Source organism: Hydractinia symbiolongicarpus, chromosome 13 (assembly GCF_029227915.1).
Source record: "Hydractinia symbiolongicarpus strain clone_291-10 chromosome 13, HSymV2.1, whole genome shotgun sequence".
In the NCBI taxonomy this organism is placed as follows: Eukaryota; Metazoa; Cnidaria; class Hydrozoa; order Anthoathecata; family Hydractiniidae; genus Hydractinia; species Hydractinia symbiolongicarpus.
Genome location: NC_079887.1, coordinates 11731309 through 11751832, shown reverse-complemented (window position 1 = coordinate 11751832; position 20524 = coordinate 11731309). Strand labels below are relative to the sequence as shown.

General features: G+C 32.7%; 2 protein-coding genes across 3 annotated transcripts in view; one reads left to right on the top strand and one right to left on the bottom strand.

Annotated features, from left to right (window-relative positions):
* Positions 1-1012: 1012 nt before the first annotated feature.
* LOC130624040 (synaptotagmin-17-like) overlaps positions 1013-20524 on the bottom strand; it is a 68114-nt gene continuing 48602 nt past the window's right edge. The window contains exons 2-17 of one of the 2 annotated variants that reach the window (XM_057439608.1): positions 14685-14782; positions 13220-13363; positions 12127-12256; positions 11924-12016; positions 10851-10937; positions 10419-10500; positions 6931-7128; positions 5592-6017; positions 5214-5293; positions 4880-4951; positions 4598-4707; positions 3873-3999; positions 2957-3123; positions 2584-2665; positions 2319-2415; positions 1013-2229 (exon numbers count right to left, since the gene is read on the bottom strand). In XM_057439608.1, coding sequence (XP_057295591.1) covers positions 2099-2229; positions 2319-2415; positions 2584-2665; positions 2957-3123; positions 3873-3999; positions 4598-4707; positions 4880-4951; positions 5214-5293; positions 5592-6017; positions 6931-7128; positions 10419-10500; positions 10851-10937; positions 11924-12016; positions 12127-12256; positions 13220-13363; positions 14685-14758 — 2100 coding nt within the window. In that variant the 5' untranslated portion in view covers positions 14759-14782 and the 3' untranslated portion in view covers positions 1013-2098. Of the gene's footprint in view, positions 2230-2318; positions 2416-2583; positions 2666-2956; positions 3124-3872; positions 4000-4597; positions 4708-4879; positions 4952-5213; positions 5294-5591; positions 6018-6930; positions 7129-10418; positions 10501-10850; positions 10938-11923; positions 12017-12126; positions 12257-13219; positions 13364-14684; positions 15381-20524 lie in introns of those variants that run through there. The other variant, XM_057439607.1, reaches the window with a different exon arrangement.
* LOC130624045 (pyridoxal 5'-phosphate synthase subunit PdxT-like) overlaps positions 15421-20524 on the top strand; it is a 52540-nt gene continuing 47436 nt past the window's right edge. Inside the window, exon 1 of the mRNA XM_057439612.1 lies at positions 15421-15484. The gene's annotated coding sequence lies outside the window, so the exon portion shown is untranslated. The remainder of the gene's footprint in view (positions 15485-20524) is intronic.

Genomic DNA, 20524 nt, shown 5'->3' with positions numbered 1-20524 from the left:
GAACATTTCTATTTTGCTAGTAAACGCCAAAAGAAAATTTTCAGAAGTCCAGAATCTGCGTTCTCAGTTCTAAGATTTTGAACATACCTGTTAATTTCTTACAAAGATAATAAAATTCCTCAAAAGAATGAAGAAGTTAGAGGTAGATTTCCCACGGATTCAGTTATCTTATTTCTGAGATCAGATTGAGAAAAGTTTCCGTTTCAATCGAATATTAACGTTAAAAATTATTGCTATCATTCTTGGGACAGGAACTAAAAATATCAAAACAAAATAACAGTTAGCAGAATGGCTGATCAAATCAAAATATTATTTTGTCGTGTTCTTCTTTACTGACGAAATATTTTATTGTTACGAAGCACACCAGTAGAAATTTGTTTTTCATAACAATAAATTAATAATAATAAAGTTAAACAGATGCGAAAATTTTGTGTAATTTTTACAGGCGACGCTTATAACAAAACGCATCCACGTCAAAAATCCATTCGCAAATCCCTGTAATCCTGGCTCATCGTTTTGCGGAGTTTGTTGATACAGGGGAACTGCAAATCCGCTCCCTTTCTAAAAATAATGAACATATATCTATATTATAATACCCGTATACGTCTGTCCGTCCGTCTGTCTGTCACGCAAAATGGTAGCTTAGCTGCGCAGGTAGCGAGACGCACGCAATGCGGTATAAAAAGGACTGGCGAACCCGTGGATTTTTCCACGGCTAACGACTAGTTTTAAGAAATGACAAAAAGAATTTCCATTTCTTTTTGATTTCTGTAAAAATTTCAGATAATAAAGAAATTCGATAAATTGGAACATCTCATCTTCTCAACAACTTCTCAACAAGTTACCAGACTAAAATTTTACAGATATCCAAAAAACATTTATTGACAGAAACATTCCTTCCGCAAATATTACTCCCTTGTCTCACCTAAAACTAATCCGATTCAGACTAATACAAATTCGGGGTTTCCGACAGAAGAGAATAATATAATAGCAAGAAAGAGACAACACCAAATACTGTGTTTTATTGTACATCCCAATGATTAATATCTACACCGAAATATATTTTATACAAAAATTATACATTTGTGCGTGTCCAAATAATGAGGAGTCCCTTAAAAAAGTGTATGCAAAACGCTTCTGACCTATCTTTGAGCGGCTGTATCTTGAGGTTGGTAGTAAAAAGTAGGTAAAATTTTATTTTTTGTGAAAACGTTTTTTTAGAGTCTGTCAAGAGTTACATCTGCCAAAAAACCATGGTTCCTGGTTCAGTCGCGAAAGAGGTGAAGGATACGTTTGTATTAAAAAAATACGTTGATATACAAAAAAAAAAAAAAAAACCCGCAAAAACAGGTTAAAAGTTACGAAGTATATTAAATGTACGTATTCTAGTCAAACAATTCCGCTCCACTTTGTGTTCAACAAGTAAGGTACATGTTATAAGAACTAGCGACATGTAAGAACATATGATAGAAACGATTGGCAATATTCCGGGAGTCTAGTATTATACACATTTCATAAGAATGAAAAAATTCTAACCAGGGGGGTACATTTAATCTGCAATCTCAGCCTAATATTCTTATAAAGCACATTCTTATAAAAAGCATGGTTACGCCGTGATACACAGAGTGTTGTGGATAAAATAAATCAAACAATCAATTTTAATTCTTAAACTATACACCTTATAAAAAAATCAATCGCTATCATAATAAAATAAAATACTTTGACAAAAAATATATTAAATAGTTTTAACAAAAAAACAAATAGGAACCTACGCACACAGAAGCATTGCTAAGAAAAAAAAACACAACAAAAAATATATGGATGTGACTTCTACAGCTGCCCTTTTAATTGACGTCAAAATGTGACAATTGCCGATGTGAAGGTCAACGTTATGCTTGTAATTTCAAGATCACTTTTTTGAAGAAACGATTTTTAAAATGTTAGAAAGTAAATCGACGGCGTGACGCAACTTAATAGAACTTGTCGACTTTCTGACCGACGCAAAAAAGGTTGTTTAACAAGTTTTTTTATGTCTTCAATGAAATGAAACACTTTGTAGAACACTAATAACACAAACTACGTTGTGCGCCACATTTCGTTACTCATTAATAACTGGACACGTCTCACTCAAGGTGTGCCACTTAATAACACGTCGATCAGCTGTTTTCAGAGTTTCGAACCAGTGACGTAGTGCTTCACCGCTGGATTCAATACCAAGCGTTAGACCACCTGAAAATAAACATGAATTTGGTTACTTTTCTTTCGAACAGATTAAATAAAAATTAAATATAAAAAAGGGAAGTGACAAAAAATTGTACCAATAAAATCGTTTGTTCTTCCCATATCATAATCCCAAACAGATACATGTAATGTCTTCTTTGCTAGTTCAGCATGCGGTATTTTATACGAGAACTCCTAAACAAAAGTATTAGAACAATTTAACACTATCAGCTCTTTTTGTTTTAGCCCTATTTTACCATTTCCTTTAAACTAAATGTTGGCTTTGAATTGCAAAAAAAGTACTTAGCATTCAAAATATTGTTGATAGAGAAATGGAAAGGAGAGATGTTAAGAACACGCTACCTCATTGAATTCAGGATTGAGGGTTTTCTTTTTCACAGCTGTTTTTTGCTTCGTTCGTTTATGTGGATCAGGTAGTAGGTAACTATGAAGAAGATAACCAATCAGAAATTGGAATTAAAATACTAACCAATCAGTAAGTGGCATTAAAATATTAAGCTATTAAAATTGGTATTAAAGTATTAGGGAAGTTTGATGCGTGTCACCATACTAGTATTCATACGTTATTTGTATTAGGAACCGTCTATCCAAGCGTATTAAGGAAATGAAGCGCTAATGTTAAAATCGAAACATCCGACGTACGACGAAAGGTATCGAGGCTAACAAGATAATAATGGAAATTAAAAAGACTGTAGTAAAAACCACAGTGACTCACCACTTAACATAGGGATCAGAATATCCGTTTTGATCAAGCGCCTTCAAGCCTGCACATCTTATAATTTCTACAACTAACTTTTCTTGTTTTGACAAATAATGCAATGCGATTTCGATTCTTCCCGGATTCGAACTTGTGTTTTTTGAATCGAGAAATAATGTCTCGTCCTATACAGAAAATGATTAAAAAAACATACTTAACGATAAGGAAATAATGTTAGAGAACATAATTTTCAACAAAATTTCCGCCTATAATTATATTAGGATGGATGTATATTTAGTTACTGACAATTAATTTGGACCTAGTTGTGGCAAAATTTTTGTTTTGTTTGTCACAAAAGTGTGACTACATACGAAGCAATTATGCAAATTCTATACAAGTTTTAATTTTTTACCTATTTTAGCAAATTTGATGATAAAATTAGCAAAAATGCTGACAACAGCAATTTTTTTGTCCATGTTGTTACTTAAGGTCTGGGTAACACTTGTGGTAAATTACGTGTCTACTAAATAACTTTTCAGAATTACAACGGGAGGATAGCGCGCTACCCCTTCCCCCAACATTAAGAAACCCCCGAATAAAGAATAGGGTTAAAGGCTCAAGTCACAGGTACTACTAACAAGTCTTAAAAAAGCACTTCCTGATAAGGCGGATTTCCACTAGGACCAATTTGTTGGAGTATTACTTTTAAGTAAAATTTAACCTAAAAATGGCCGTGTTTTGACACACAAAATTATCAAAGAACGTCCAGACTAAGGTAAGAAAGTGCTTTTTTATAAAAAAAAGTGTAACAAAAATATTATAAAAAGAAGGAGTCCATTTCCCTTTCTTTGTTCGTTGTAGTGTGACACCTTGCTTAGAGAGCCTGTTACGAGAATACACCAACCGGAAAACAATGACACAAAAGCCAACTTACATTACTTCGTGAATCCAAAATCCTTCGAAATTGTTGTACTGGTCGAGTTGTCAAATTTTTCAATGGGATGCATGTCTCGCCAATGATAGAACTGCCGCCTATTTTGGTTTCATCCATCACAGATAACCTACAAGTGGAATTTAATATGAAACTATTCACACATGTCAACACGAAGCTGGTTAAAAATTAGAACTCATCAGGAGCACGATGTTTGTCCACAAAGGTTAAATACCTTTGAATGAACACAAAAGCAAGACTCGCCCCCTTTAAATTCAAGTATAACGAAAAAAATTAAGAAGAATTTCAAATGATAAAATTCTCCTTGACGAAAACACTAGCGTGATAAATTTTCGTGGATAAAAACGATTTTTTTTTTGGTTGTTACTCGAGTGAACATTTATTTGCGAAAGACTACATTTACAATTCTCTCGTGTAATTCTTTCGCCTATAAATGATCTTATCGTTTCATATATAAATTTATTGCGAGTACATAGTGTAATAATTTTTTAACTGAGGATGAATTTAAGTTTAAGACGGGGGTTCTTTTAAACCAACTTCTCTGTACGAGAAAAAAGCAAACATACCAATTTTATACTTTTTATTAAAGCGATCACCTTGCTGTGAGAAGTTGTTTTTATTTATTTTTCTTAATAATTTTATATTTACGTTTACGAGATCTTTAGAACTCTTAAAAAATTTTTTTCAATTAGAAATTAGAATCATACCGAAGTCCTTTACTTTGTACATCAGTTTCAGCCACTCCATAATAAACAAGTGTTTCATCAAACACAGGGTCAGTGGTCTTCTTTATCGTGGTTGTTCGCTTTTTTGAAGCCTAGAAAAAACCCAAAATACCAAGTTGGAAACTTGTTCCAGAAAAAAACATTAGAAAAAGTAGTTTTTTGAGATCTCTTTCCGTTTCGCAGTAGTAGCTGTATGTTTTTACAGAAACTACTTCAAAAAGAGAGCGGAATGCTAATAACCTAATATTGGACTTCATACTGTACCTTAGCTGCTTCTGGTAGTAAATATGTTTTTACATACGCGGACGGTATCTTGCCTTTCTCGCCCTTTAAACCCTACAAAAAAATAATAGTCAAGTGGAATTTCACAAGTCTATTCTATCAAAATCAATTTATGATTCTCATCCCACCATTTAAAGGTCTTTTAAAAAATTCTTAAGGATTTAAGCAGAAGTTGCTATACGTTTAATGGTAATTGTTTAAATAATCATGCTGGAAAGCCAAGAAAAAAAGATTTTATAGGACATCTCCCTTAATTTTGCAATTTTCAAAGAGATTTGTGAGGTTTTTTTCAATTTACTGGGTTTTAGTAACACACCTTGCACCTTTGAATAATGACTAATAATTCTTGTGTATTGGGATCATACTGCAGCGTAAACTCGATCATGCCGTATTTGCCTGAAGAACAAATAAATAAATATATAAACACGTCATGACGCATTACATGTAAAGAAATTTACTTTATTCGCTGCATAAGATATATAGAAAAAATAGTTGATCACGGACAGTACGTAGTTGCAAGTCCTAAAGTATTAGAATTACAATCTCTGGTCTCATTTGAAAAGGTTTAAATCACGAAAATGTTATTACTTCATACTAAGCTTTAAAAAACGCCCAAAAAGCTTAAAAACAACAAGAAAGAAAAACATCTAAAGGTGTACATTATACGTGTGAACACACAAACAATAATTGTTACCGTGATATTCTTTCTTTTCACCGTTTGCGTTCGACTTCTCCTCGTACGATTTAAACATACTATCTATGTCTTGTTCCTCACTGTTGTTACTTACACTCTCAGTATTGTTATTGACGCCATTTTGCTGAAGTTTACGCGACAACGTCGGACTTTGTTCAAGCGACGCCGACATGACGTCACTCTGGTCACGACTCTTTTTTCGCCATGGTTTTCTGATAGCTAATTTATGTTTTTTGTCTGATTTGACGTCCAAAGATGAGGAACTTCCGTGCAATAAGTTACGATCAACTGAACGGCCACTTCTGGTCAACATCGGTGAGAGATCTTGGGGTAGACTGGACTCACTAGTGTATCGATCATCATTGGAGAGTTTCCTCATTGACGGGCCGTCTTCATCATCGGGTGATGAAAATTCAAACGAAGGTCCTAATGAAAGAATAGAAACATTCTAAAGAAGCAAAAATTACTTTAAAAACTACACTGCTTATTTGATATGCTCTGTTAGGCTAACATTTTACCGCAACATTCATTGACATCGATCAAACTATTCTACTGACAATACGTGCTAAGGATAATGAACCCTACTAAATCAATATATATATAAGATTTCAAGAGCGAGAACAGATTCTCTATGCTAGCAAGCGAAAAAGTTTACTTGAAGGTTTTATGGCGGGTTACAGGTCTACAAGGTTTTTTTTTACAATAGGGCACTTCTGTCCTAAAATCGTTTTTAAAATCATTTTATTCAGCCAATGAAAACGGCATACACGTTGCTTTTATTTCCCTCCGCTCAAATGACAAAACTTTATAACTTTCATGTGCAGTTTTTCTTGTTTGCGTTTTTTCCTCTTCTCTTTTTCGAGAAAAGAAAATTGGAGCGCCGTCTCCGATTTCCAATTTTGATTTGCACATTTTGCGCCGAGAAGTCACTTCAGCACCAGCACGCAAAATGACAAACAGACAATCATTTTTTTAAAAAAAAGATCTTCTTTGAAATACGCCAGTAGAAAAAATACTTTTTCATCTGAAGGTCTTAAGCGGAACTTAACTAAAAGTAATAAGTGGACGACTGACTAACTTTTAGAAAAAAGAAAAAAATTTCTAGTAAGAAATATTTACGCACGCTTTAATGGCAAATAGACTTCGCCCGTTGGCTTAGCTCCGCAAAAAATATTAGCAGACAGTACCATCCAAACACAAACGTGTTACTGATGTTAAATTTATATTGCTATCCCGGCCTTTCCCAGTTCTTCCATTTGTTTAGACTTTTTGAAGCAAGTTTTTATTAGCTTATTTAAGCAAGTGGACCCCATGTCCAGGTCGACAATTTTATGATTACCTTTAATGTTGCTAGCTCGTCCTGATCGCGACGTATAACTGGCCGATCTGTTTTTTCCACTCCCTATGCTTTCTTCATCGACATCAATCTGGTTATGCCAGGTAACAGAACGTTGATCTTCAGGTATATCAAACGCTTTTACTGATGCAGTCTCTATGTCTGAGTCATCACTAGCATCATCGATACTTTCAGAGTATTCTAAGAGAAGTGTAAATTTAAAAAATGAAATGCAAACAAAAATATATATATATTTAAATGAGGTCCTTTTTTATAAGCTATAGGCGGATTTGACTTTTTATTAAATTGAAGCTTAAATGATACCTTAGGATGTTTTCACCAAACATTGTTATAGAAGTGTTAAGATGAGACGTCATGTTTATAGACAAAAACTGTTAACATTCACGTGACTAAACAACTACGTATATTTTACTTGTATGCCTCTATCTACCTTGATGGTATTATTATTTGCAGGAAATAATTTGTAAAAATGGGAGTTTTGATAATTTGACAAAAATTATTAAAAAACTCGCTTTTAGAGATAGTCACGAAAATTGGATTTTTCCTGTTTTAAAAAATATTTACATTAATTATTTTTTTGCCTAGAATCGCAGTAATGCTTGTTGTTTGATTCTATTTTTTTATATATATAAATTTTCAGTATTGTAAGGGCGCCTTTAAAAAACACGTTGTTGAAAAATAAATTATTTGAAACCACAGTAACAACTGACGTAAACCTGAGGGGAATTAATTTTCGCGAAATTAGCAAGACTTTGCGGGAACTTGAAATACTGAAGCCGAAATTCAGATATCTACTACACAAGCTAGGTAAATCACAAGAAGGAACATCTTAATGGAGTTAAAAAAAAAATAATACATCGATGAAAAACAGTATTATCGACTGAAACCTAGTGACGGACCACTACCACGATTTTACGGACTACCAACAATTTATAAACAGGGAAATTTAATTCAAATAATAATGTCGTGCACTGGTACACCGTTATACAACCTATAAAAATTTATAGCCAGTGACCATAGCAAGAACTCAAAAGAATTCTCAGAATACATCAGAGCAATAAACATAGCAGACGACTAATGTATGGTATCATTTCATGACACATCACTCTACACAAATGTTCCCATAAAGGAACATCATCAAGATCTTATTGAAAACGATGCTGCATGTGGTAAAAAGACAAAGATTCCAGTACCAGATTTCCTCCATTTGGTTAAACTTGTATTGACAAAAACATAGTATTTTTTTTAAAACAACTTTTACACTCAAACAAAAAAATTTGCCATGGCAGGTCCTGCATCAACGGTAGTTTCCGAAATATACATTGAAGCACATTAGACAACAGCATTTGTCACATCAGACAGACGTCCAAAGGTTTGGAAAAGATTCGTTGACGACATATTTGCTATAATAATAAAATCCCATCATAAGAGTTCAATGAAAAAATCAACGGCCTCCACTGACAAATCAAATTCACTGTTGAGCTTGAACAAGATAGAAGCATCGCTTTTCTTGACACGGTCAAATGCAAGAATGGTATTACTTCAGTTTCAGGTCGTAAACTAACACACACTGATCAGCACATTCACTACAAATCAAACTATCAGAATTCTTACAAAGAGAGTGTAATTTCTTCATTACTGAATTGTACAAATCAGTCAACGTGGCATAGAATGATATACCATTACTTATTTACCGGAATACCATGATGTCATTTAAAAAGATCTAGATAGTACAATGTCTTAAAGATGCAAAAAACTCAAAATGTTAAACAACTTATTAGATGTAAAATTATCTGTTGCATTGATACAACACATGCAAGTCTTGGATGGTTTATCTCAAGGTGCATAGGTAAAATTTTCAAAGCATAACAATATTCTAATATGCTGACAATCTAAAAAGTTTCAAAGAGTAACAAAGAGACCAATTGCATTTCAGACAATGATTTCAAATAAAGGAACAGATTCAGGTTTTTATATGTTGCAGAAGTTGCAGAAATAGTTTGTATAATTGACAACAAGCCTCTCATGACACATTAAAAACCACAAATCTCTCTACATATCTTCGACTCAGAGTTGATATTGCCAGGTTAAGACAATTAGTTAAATAAGATAAAACCAGTGCAAAAAAGTGGGTTGATGGGAACAGTACTTCTAAATTATTTCACTAGAAGAGGTGTAGTTTCAGCACAATTAATTAATGTCCTGGCATGAAAATTATTGCTTTATTAGAAGTAGTGTTTTTTTGTTTTTATCTCCTGGAATTTAATGAAATATGAAGTTGTGCTACAAATGTTTTACTAAAAAATTATGCAAAACAGGTGAAGCCTTCCTTATACAGCATCTAACAAGAATGATCTTACTATGATAAGGCACCTGTTTTTATAAATCACTCTCCTTTAAAGCGTAATTTAAAAAAAGAAACCCATAATATAAACACTATCATAAAATGACAAAAACTTCCAAAATTAATTCCTGGGAAAGGAGCATTAAAGGAGGGGCGAACAAGAAACTATTTTATGGCAGCCAGAAAATAAATTGTAAGCGAGAGAAAAATATATATAGATTTCTAAATCCTAAAATCTGCTAAGATAACTACTATAATATCAAATAAAAAACTATATTTTACGGCTAACTATCTATATATTGTTCTAACAACATTTTTACAGATATTCCATGGCTGTATAGGGTGAAAATAAGTAGGTTTTAATGTACTTTTTAGTAAACATCAAAAATAACATCTTTTACTTGAGATAACCAAGAATATTTTACGTACTATAGTAATAACAGCGTTTTATAACCTTCGTTTAAACTTTTTTGAACTAAATAAATATCTGTCATACCAACAACAATATTTTTTCATGTTTGAGTCCCTCTTCCACAACATACTACCAACTTCGAACGATAAAGTTTGTTATCATGAGACAGACTGGGAACTTTCAATAACAAATCGAACGTGCAATATGGTGGCTTCATCTTTCTTCCTTGGTTTTTCACTTTCTTTATTTTTACTCGCTATTTTATTGGTAAGTTAAGTAGTACAAAATAATAAAAATATGTTTTTTACATGTTGTTCAACATTTCTGCCATTTTTCTTATTAAATCACTTTGTGTACATTGACCGCATGAACATCACAAAAAAGAGAAATATATCCCATTGTTTTTTAATTTAGCCACCCGTTTGACAATTGTATAAAAATACTCAATTATAAAAGAAACAGCACTCATAAAAATGTAAACAAAATGATGTATGGTTTATAGTTATTTATGGAGTTAATTAGTGACAAAAACACAAAATACATGCATAAAAAAGACTATCGAATCATAGACCTATTCTTTAGCAACTCAGTTAAGATAAATTTTTCAGGCTTGCCCTGATCAGGTCCTGCAATATTCTATAGAAGGCTTTGTGTATATGTGCAGTAGCCATATTCAGCATACACAAAATAAGAGAAAATTTTGGTTAAGTTTACCTAAATGCATCATTGATGAACCTCGACCAATCGAATCTGATCCTTGGATTGAGCTACCAGAGCAATGTCTTACTAATGTGCCCTATTACAAAAAAAAATCAGTAAATCAGAAATTCTCGTTAAAATAACTAACATTTTACATAAAATTGGTGCTATTTTGTATAGTACGCTCTATAAAGTTATTCTTTTTAAGTTAACTTTTTCGTGCTAGTTTGATTTGCTAGGAAAATTTCCCAAACTAAACCTAGTAATGTATTGTTTCGTAAACTAAATAAAAATAATAAAATTTCATTTGGAAATGATTACATTGGAAATTTAATGCTATACGACATATAGACACAAAATCCTAATTGACTGAAAAAGAACTATTTTTGTTTTTCATAATACTTGATGGTTGTCCAAAATTAGACATGCTAGAAAAATACGCATTACCTTTCGACTTGCTTCAGCACAGTCTGTATTGGGTATAATATATTTTGGTATTGAATTATAAAACCATGCTCCCGAGCGTTTCCAAAGCTGAAAAAAAATATTAAATTAGGAATTTTTTAAATTTTTTAATTTTGATTTAGATGGAAAAGATATATTTCGCCGTTAAAAAAGAATAAATAATAGGTTATTAAAATTATAAATACATTGGCTGGAACAAGTAGATTGGACGTTATTAATAAAAGTTTGAGATTATTTTGGGGCAAATCTCAATCTGCTTATTAAGGACTAACATAAATTTTTTGAATTAAAATTTTCCAGGTATTCACTTCTCATCCTGCAGTTTTGTCTTTACCACTAGAAAAGGTTAGGTGTGCAGCAAATCACATTCAATTGTTTTTATGGTATCCAGGCGTTACATTTTTTGTTCTCTGGTTAGGTGTGCGAGTCCTATATCTCCTAAAATCATGCTTTGAGTGTGTGGTGAATTTCTGGTCAATTTGTTCATGTTTACAGTTAGAAAAAAGAAAAACTTCTTCAAATGCATTTTTATGCTTAACAACTGTTTACTTTGCTCAAGGAGCATAACAAAACACACACTGATAAAATATAAATCTACAATTACAGACTTTTGATATCTTTATCTGCCTTACTAGGGGAATAAATTAATGTAAAATTAAAAACAAAAGAATGCAAAATTAATAATTGTAAATTTTCTTTAATATGTAACATCACACAAAAAATGGCAATAGAGATTTTTTTCCTCCCTTTCCATTTTCTTGACCATTCACTTAAGTCAAAAAATTTTATTTGACAATAGCTGGAATTAGTCATATGTCAAAAACATTTCTGTATTTTTCAATTCCACAATCTCAACAAAAATCTGATTTAAAATTTCCTACAATTCACACTATTATCTCATCATTTTCATTTAATCTGTTATCCCTTTTACTACATATAGCAATTTATTAATAAAAGCATCGCTTTACAGTAACAAAATGGTAATAAAATGGGTGGGCTTGTAGTTCGGACTCATATAAAGTTAACTATTAGAAGACAAACATGGAAAAAAATACCTGTCTTTCTTCATAACACAACACACAGTAACAACGCTTGCAAGGCACTTCTTGAATATTACATCTCTCAATGCTGCACTTTGGACAAACCATCTAAATGCACAGAAGGTAGGCATAGGAAAAATATACATAATTGGCAATCTGGTTAAACTAATATTAACAACAAATAAGAAAGCTAGGAAGAAATCTATAGAAAGAGCTACCTGACCACATTTTGCACAATATCGCAAGCTCTCCTTTAGCAAACCAGTTTTTGTACCACATATTAAACATGTCGTTACTCCATCACCTAATACATTCTTTCGCATATATTCCAAATTTTTGACAAGTAACCTACACGAAGACAAAACAGATAATTTTCCTGCATGCTAAAGAAAAAGTTATCACTAGTGTGATTTGCACAAAGTTGGTTCAGTTAGCACACTTTTGATTACAAATTTTTTCTTACTTTAAGCTGAAAAAGATTAAAAGTAATGGTTACTGTTTTTACAATTGAGCTTAAAAAATGAGAAAAACCAAAGCCTTTTTTTAGGGGGAAACAACAATGAATGATTTATCACATTCCACAGGTAGCTTTGCAAAATATAAAAATTAGAAAGTTTTATCTTTTTTTCCTTTTACTGTGACAAGTTTTGCTTCATAGAAAAATTTGTTTCACTTTGTTTTAATTTTCTCATGTAAAGTCGTTTAGACCAGGACAGACTTGCATGTGTAGCTAAAAAAACTTTAAAGGAATTTTATTAATATTATTGGCATGTGAGGTTTGTATATTAAAAAAATACTGCATGCAAACCATACTACAGTAATCTGAGAACAGACATTCCAGCAAAATGATATTACAAAAGGACCTCTCACAACTCATTACTTTTTGTTTATTTTTTTTAAAGATATCCTTTGTTTTTGTCTAATTGCTATATATAACTAAGTATATAAATGATATGTATCTAAATGGTTTTTTATACATGCATTAAAACATGCTGACAGAGATTAAAAAAACTTGAGATTCACAGGAAACATTTAAAACATCTGGACATGAAACATATAGCTGTGAAAAAAACATGACATGCACAATTAATAAAAATTAAATATACAAATACATAACAACAGAAATAATATACTTTCATATTAGAAAATAATAGTTTACACCCAATTAGGTTCATTTAGTAATAAGATATGTCAATGGAGCACCCCAAAAAGAAGCATTTATTTAATAGTGCTTTTTGCTTCACATGTGCCAAAATTTTCCCTTTAAAAAATATTTTTAGATATGCAGATAGAATTAAAAACAATTTTTACCCTATGCGCTGTTCTTCTGAAGCTTGAATAGATTCAGTCCGCTGTAAAACATTAAAAATGATCTGCTGTTCTTCTTCTGTTAGTGACAATTCTCGTTTATGACTGAAATCATTTCCACGATAGCTGGACCAACCAGTTTCAAGTCTGAAAAAATTTACAATATGAAGCTTTTTATTCCTTTACATATATACTTAGTTAAAAAGTATATATATTCATAACTTTAAATCCTCTAATAAATATCCCAGGCGTTTAATTGATTTTACAACTTTTCAGGGGGCCTTTAGATGGAAGTGTTTTAAAGAGGCAGGGGTTTATCAAAAAAATCGTGTATATACACTTTTTTAAGTTTACAAGGCGCTCCAAATAATATCAATAAAAGTGTCATTGCATCTTAATCCAAAAGTTTGAAGAGAGCCTCTTTAACATCTGACTCTGTGCATATTTTGAAGCAATAGTCAAGAAAATTTGCATATTTATTTATACATGAAACACTAAGTAAATAATGCAGATGTTTGGACAGCTAAAAAGAGTTATATACTGCTATCTTAATATACAAGTGAGGATAGAGCTTAAGAGGTTGCAGGTTTTATTTCCTATTCAGATTGACTTATTAACAAAATAACACAATAAACAAAATAAAACATAATAAAAAAGGGATTATAGAATAACACACACACAAATATACAATGAAATAATAAGTTAATTTCTGTTAAAAGCCAGGGTTTGGATTTACCATAGACATGTATATATATATGTATAGTATCTGTGATGGCATACATGCCTTTGGAGTGTGTAAAAATATATTACGGTTTTAAGGCACTGTAGTTGGGATGCAGTTTAGTGGTTATCACTCTTGTACTTTGTGCAGGAGACTGGGCTTCGATTTCCCTTGGCTGCGATTCAATATGGGCAATTGAATATTACCAAAGCCCCGGGTTAACCCAATCCATGTAAGGGAAATTGGGGAGATGGCGCACTGTGTGGGCCGTTGGATGTTCCAGGGAGTTATCTGGCAGAATACAGCCATATTCTAAATTTTTGTGAATCATTAGAATTGCAAAGATTTTTTTTCACATGTTTGATGCACGATGTAAATCATTAAGGAGGAAGTTCACATAGCAAAAATCTCCCACAAAGTAGAAACAATTCCTACTTTTCAGCAGCAACATATTGTGCTGTAAGCTTTGAAAAAATCAGAAAGGAATATGCAATGTGTACTCTTAGAAAGACCTGAATACACTGAAAAGAATTCAGTATAACTGTTTTGTTTTTAATACCCACAAAAGAGTGCCAAAATTCAGTATTTTAAATTCGCCACATGTTCTTTGTTAACGTGAAAATCAATAAGATATTTTACAGCTAATTGTCTGCCTTATTCACCATTCACGATTCACTTTATATACATATTGATATACATATTACAAACAAAACAAACAAAAGTTTTGTTTAAAATTATTTAGCTAACCTTCCACGTAGGGCAAGCTGTCTGTCATCAGGAATATTCCACCGATCGTTTCCTTCATAACTTATGTCAACCATCACAAAATTTCATATTTTATTTTGCTAAAAAAACAAAAAGAACTATAGCTATAAAGGTACAATTATAAATAGAGTTTTAATCAAGCTATGCTTTATATATACATCTAAGAGAGAAAAAAATGCTATCAGTTAAGGCTCTCACCATATGAGATATTTTTATGCAAAAAAGTGAAAATAAATTGCTGAGGTTAGTAAATGTTAATTGTTTACTTAATTAGACATGTCAAAAATGGGAAAGATTAATGTTTCCAATAATGTCATTCTTCTTTAATGGCACCAATTTCTTCTTTTTAATACAGAAAACGAGCAGCTATTTATTGTTGACGACTTATATACAACATAGGTCCAAACAGTGGCAGTGAAGCTCCAGTTCAAGTGTTTAGCTATGCTAATTAATAAACTTGGTATCAATTAAACAGAAAATATATATATTTGTATATTATTCTCTACGCAGTATTGCTCAATGCTGCTATTACTATTTTCATTACTGGTAATAAAAAAACATAAACAACGGTCAGTGACACTGACTGTGCTTTCTTTCCTGCCGCAGCTACAATTACACCTAAAAACACCACGGGGAAGGGTTCTTCAACTTATGGCAATTGCTCTTAGTAACGTTTATTTTGAGCAATGTTTTGATTTGCAGGGTGAGCGCACGAGTCGAATGGAAGAGAGGCCTCGCTTTTAGAATAACTCCTTTGCCTTTCTACTGAAGAAAAGTTGGAGGTTGTAATAAAATATTAGGTACCCCCAAAATAAAAGGTACCCCCGTAGGTTTCTGCTGATGGTTTTTAGAACTTCAGCTCTTTAGTTATTTGTCCGGAGCTCCAGTTTTTAAATTATTTCCATAATGGTAGCCTGACAGTGCACAAATAACTTGGATATTTGTGGAAGCTCCACACAGAGTAAAAAAGAATTACCACTGAACGGAATTGACAAAATAGCTAGTACCTTTTCTCACACATTGTTAGCTAGCAATTCTAAAGAGTGACAAGGTAAAATGTTTTTGGTTTCTAACATGTAAAAGTTCTAGAAGAAGTGATGGCAACAATTTCAAATGCAGGATATTGATACTTATCCAAGAAAGTGCCAATTTGCAAAGAAATGAATTACTTTCTAGGGCATCATCTATGGGGCAGATGGTGTATAATCTGATCCAACATAAGTTAAATCCTTAATTTCGATTTCATCACTATACATGCAAGGAGAACTTGGTCAATTTTCTTTGCATAAGGGTGCATTTATTCCTAACACATCCCGAAAAAAATCATCCATTCTGTGATCTTATCCAGATTATCACAGTGGTAATTGATTTTAAACCACTCTGTACTATATTTAATGCTGCACGAAAATGATCCATTTGAATGGATCGAATCAAAATGTGAGACATGAAGATGTGCGTTTTCGGATTTCATTTCCTGAAGAGCAATCCATTTATACAAATTTCTAAAGAACAACAAGACAAGATAAATGATCTATACACACTAAACTACACACTGGTTATAGGCAAATTAGACTTGTGTTTGTATGTTTAATTTGTCTACAAGCTTATTGCAAAAGAAACAAAAAAGGACAAAATAATTTCTGAACTCAGCAAAATTATGCAAGACGGTCAGAAATGGATTAATAAAATAGCTCCAATACTTCCAGAAATTATAGTCACTCTAACAGACCTTCTATTAAAAAAGTTCCCTAAAAATTATATACAGTTTTCTGTGATAGTACTGCTGGTTTTGTGGTGGTTCTGTGGAGACTGGTGGTTTGCTGCTGGTTCTGTGGTGGTTCTGCGCAGACTGGTGGTTTCCTCCCGGTTCTGTGGTGGTTCTGTGAAGACTGGTCGTTAACTTTTAGTTATTACGTATGGTTTTACAGAAATTCCTATATTGTTTAGCATGTTCAACTAAAAAGACAGCAGAACAAATTTTTCCACATGCTTTTCCTTCAAAATACTGAGAAGATGTGACTGTTGATCTTTTTGGTCCTGTCTTTTCATCTAAACATGTTGTAGTGTTTCAGGATCTTTCATCCAGGTTCTCTGCAGCCAAGATTGTTAGTTCAAGTAGTGCTTCAATGGCTGTACTAGTTATAAGTGACATTTATGATGCATATGGCAACCCAAAGAAATAGATTGTGGGTAATTAATTTAACTAGTCGCTAGCCTGTGGAAAAATTCACAAGTTCTCCCGTATATATATATATTTTGTAATATTTTCCATTACATTTTTGTCTGAAAATTAAAAAACACAAAGTTAAATTCTGGGAAATTAGTCCGTTTTCACCTTCTCATCATCATTTTTTTTTCATCATTCTCGGCTTAACTTTCGTTTTCCATGCTAGCATGGGTTGGACGGGTTATATTAATGACCATCTTCCAATCTGATCTAGACTGTGTTAAATCTAAAGTCAACTTCCTCTGTATCAATTCTGTCCTTATAACCTCCTACCAAGTCTTTCTCAGTATGCCTCTGGGCTTTGCCCCAGGAACTATCAAGTCTCTACACTTTCTTACCCAATTATCCTCCTCCATTCTTTCCAAGTGCCCTAGCCAATTCAAACTTCTTATCTGGATAACATCTTTAATTCTATGGATACTTAGCCTGTTTTTTAGCTCATCTGAACTCTTTCTGTCTCTCAGACTGGCGTTACACATCCACCTAACAATTCTCATATCATTCCTTTCTAAATGGTTAAGATCGTCCTGCTTCACTGCCCATGTCTCACTACCGTACAACATAACACTTCTTACACAGGCCTCATACAACCTACCTTTTACCTCAATTGACAAGACTCTGCTAGTCAACAAAGGAAGTAACTCTCTGAACTTTTTCCAAGCAGAACCTATCCTGCAAGTAACACTTCTTCCTACACCCCCTTCACTGCCCAACATATCACCTTAGTAACAGAAGTTCTTAACTATCTCTAACGAGCCACTGCTGTACATCATTAAAGCTGGAAATAATTCATTCTCTATAATCTCACCTTTGTAATGCTTGCATACAAACTGAATGTCAGCTCTTAACCTTCCACCAATACTACTGCACTTCTTATGTACCCAATGCTTGCAAGTCTGACAAAAAATTGAGTTACTACCAACCCTTTCTTGCAAACTCCACAAGGCCACTTTTTAACTACAAGGTCACACTTGGCTGCAATGCTACTAATCATGACTTTAGACTTTGCTGTGTTCACCCTTAGCCCTTTCTCTTCTAGTCCTTTCTTCCAATTCTCAAACTTTTCAATTAATTCTTCCATCGACTCTGCTATGAGAACCAAATCATCTGCATACAATAACTCCCATGGACAACCTGTTCTGAACTCTATCGACAGCGCTTCTAAGACTAGAACAAAAAACAAAGGACCAAGTACAGAACCCTGATGTATACCAATATTTACACTAAATTTATCACTAAGTGAATCGTTAATCCTGACACGACTTCTAGCATTGCTGTACATAGACTGTACCATCGTAACTAGCCACTCATCCACACCTAATTTTCTCATAGCCCACCAAATAACTTTACGTGGCATTCTATCAAAAAAGGTTTCTCTAAATCTACCAAGGCAAAATAGAGATTCTTTCTCTTTCCTTAGTACTTTTCCTGAAGCTGTCTGAATAAAAATATTGCATCTGTAGTGCCACGCCCTGGAACAAAACCAAATTGTATCTTATCTATATCAATTCTTTCTCAGTAACTTATCAATCACTTTTTCAGTAACTTTCATTACTTGATCAACCAACTTCAAACCTCTATAGTTATCTCTTTCTAATGCATCACCCTTGCCCTTAAAAAACAATTCACTATTACACTCGAATAGCACCATCCTTTATAATCTGATTAGCAAGACTTGTAATAAGCTCAACTCCAATATATCCAGATGCTTTTACCATCTCTGCAACAATACCTGATAATCCTGCAGCCTTGCCAATCTTCAATTTCCTAATAGCCTCAACTACCCATTCTGTCTTGATCTGCATAGCTGGCCCTTCTACAACGTCATCATCAGACAAATTATCCTCATCCCAATCAAACTCAGTGTTAGCAACCTCTGATAATAATTCTTTTCTCCTCCTCTGTGCTAGTTAAAACACCTTCATCATTACGTATACACTTCTCACCTACAACATCTTGATTAGTCTTCCTCATCGTCTTCTCATCACCAAAATTAATTTTCACAAAAATTTCTTCCCTTAAGGTATCAATAAGTCAACTTCTATGATTTATTTTAGTCAACTTTTCTTTATTTAATTCAGGTAGATAATGTTTACATGATCCCTTATCTATGTGTTCCTTTCTATCCAGGCAATTTTTGTAAAAGAAACAAGGAGGCATTGCCTATTTCTTTTTATAAGATGTATATTCCTACATTTTTTTGTTACAAACCAGTCTACAAAATATTTACGTTAAAAACTTGTCAATAAACCCAGTAGAAAGTTAACATACAGGACTATAAATTTCTTGTAAAAAAATGTTTATTCACAAGGTTGCTATTGATAATTTTATAGGTCTCGTAGTGATACATAATTGACAAATTCTTCCCCATGTTTTTTAACGTCAGAGACTGAGAAGCCAAAGATTTGAGGCTGTTGTTTTCTAATATAAACAAAAAAAATGGGACCATGGTTCATTTTAACTGCCAACTGACCATATTGAGAACATTGAAAACGTGATTTTCTAAAAAAACATTTGAGGGTATATGGGTAAGGGTAAAACAAGACTCAATGTTAATAATCAGTAAAAAACTGTAGTAACTTATCGGTTGTTTTCATATATAACGTATATTTCATTTCCTTTTCTTAGGATTGTCTTTAGAGTTTGAAACTAAATTTAACTTTTTATATCATGGAAAATCATTCTGCAAAATTTGGTCATGGTGTTAACCCAATTTATTGGTTAATTTTTAGCCTTTTTTCATCCAAATTATGTGTAAAAACTTTTAATAGAATGTTAAAATTCTTTCTAAGGGTACAGTAATAGAATTTTAAGTAGGTATTTTAACAAATGTCACGTTTGTTTAATGACGGCCCTGGAAAATTTGAAATATAAAGATTTATGCTGCATTTTAAAGCTTAACGCCAAGGTGTTTAGAGGTGCTAAATCGGCTGCCCAAATTCCTTACCCCTTACCCCATCAGTACGTTTAGGCTTAATCCATGACCTCAGTCTTGGTAAGCTGAGCAAATTATTACTTAATTTTGGGTTTATTTCCTCAGAAAATTACTCTTTGTTTGTCACTTTATTTCCTCATAAAACTTCTTTTATTATGCTTTGTTTCCTCCGAAAATGATTTCATAGAAGTCCTTGAAAAAACAGGGGTTTGGTTTATTTCATTTTGTTATATGTTAATATGCTGTTTGTGTTTTATTCATTAATTAGAAAGAATAGTTTGGTGAATTTTTTTTCAAGAATATGTGTTTCAAAAACAACAAAGTTTAAAAATTGTGAAATGTGACAAACGCTATTTTAAATATGAACGCTCATATGCTTCAAAGTTCTATTGATAACAGTGTGCTTGATGGGTGTTCTAATGTAATGGTGGCCATTTGAAGGTTTGTAGGTTTTGCTTTCTAAAAACTATTTGTTCTTTTTGTATGTTTTCATGTTAAAAATATTTTCACGTTTGCTAGCTATGTATAAGTCTTGAACAAACAAATTTTAACATTATGACTACAAACATTGGAAAGTATGGCTTAGGTCCTGCTTTGGCAAGCTGACTATCCAGTCTAATTTATTGCTAACCTTTTGAAGTTTTTATTCAGTTTTTAGCC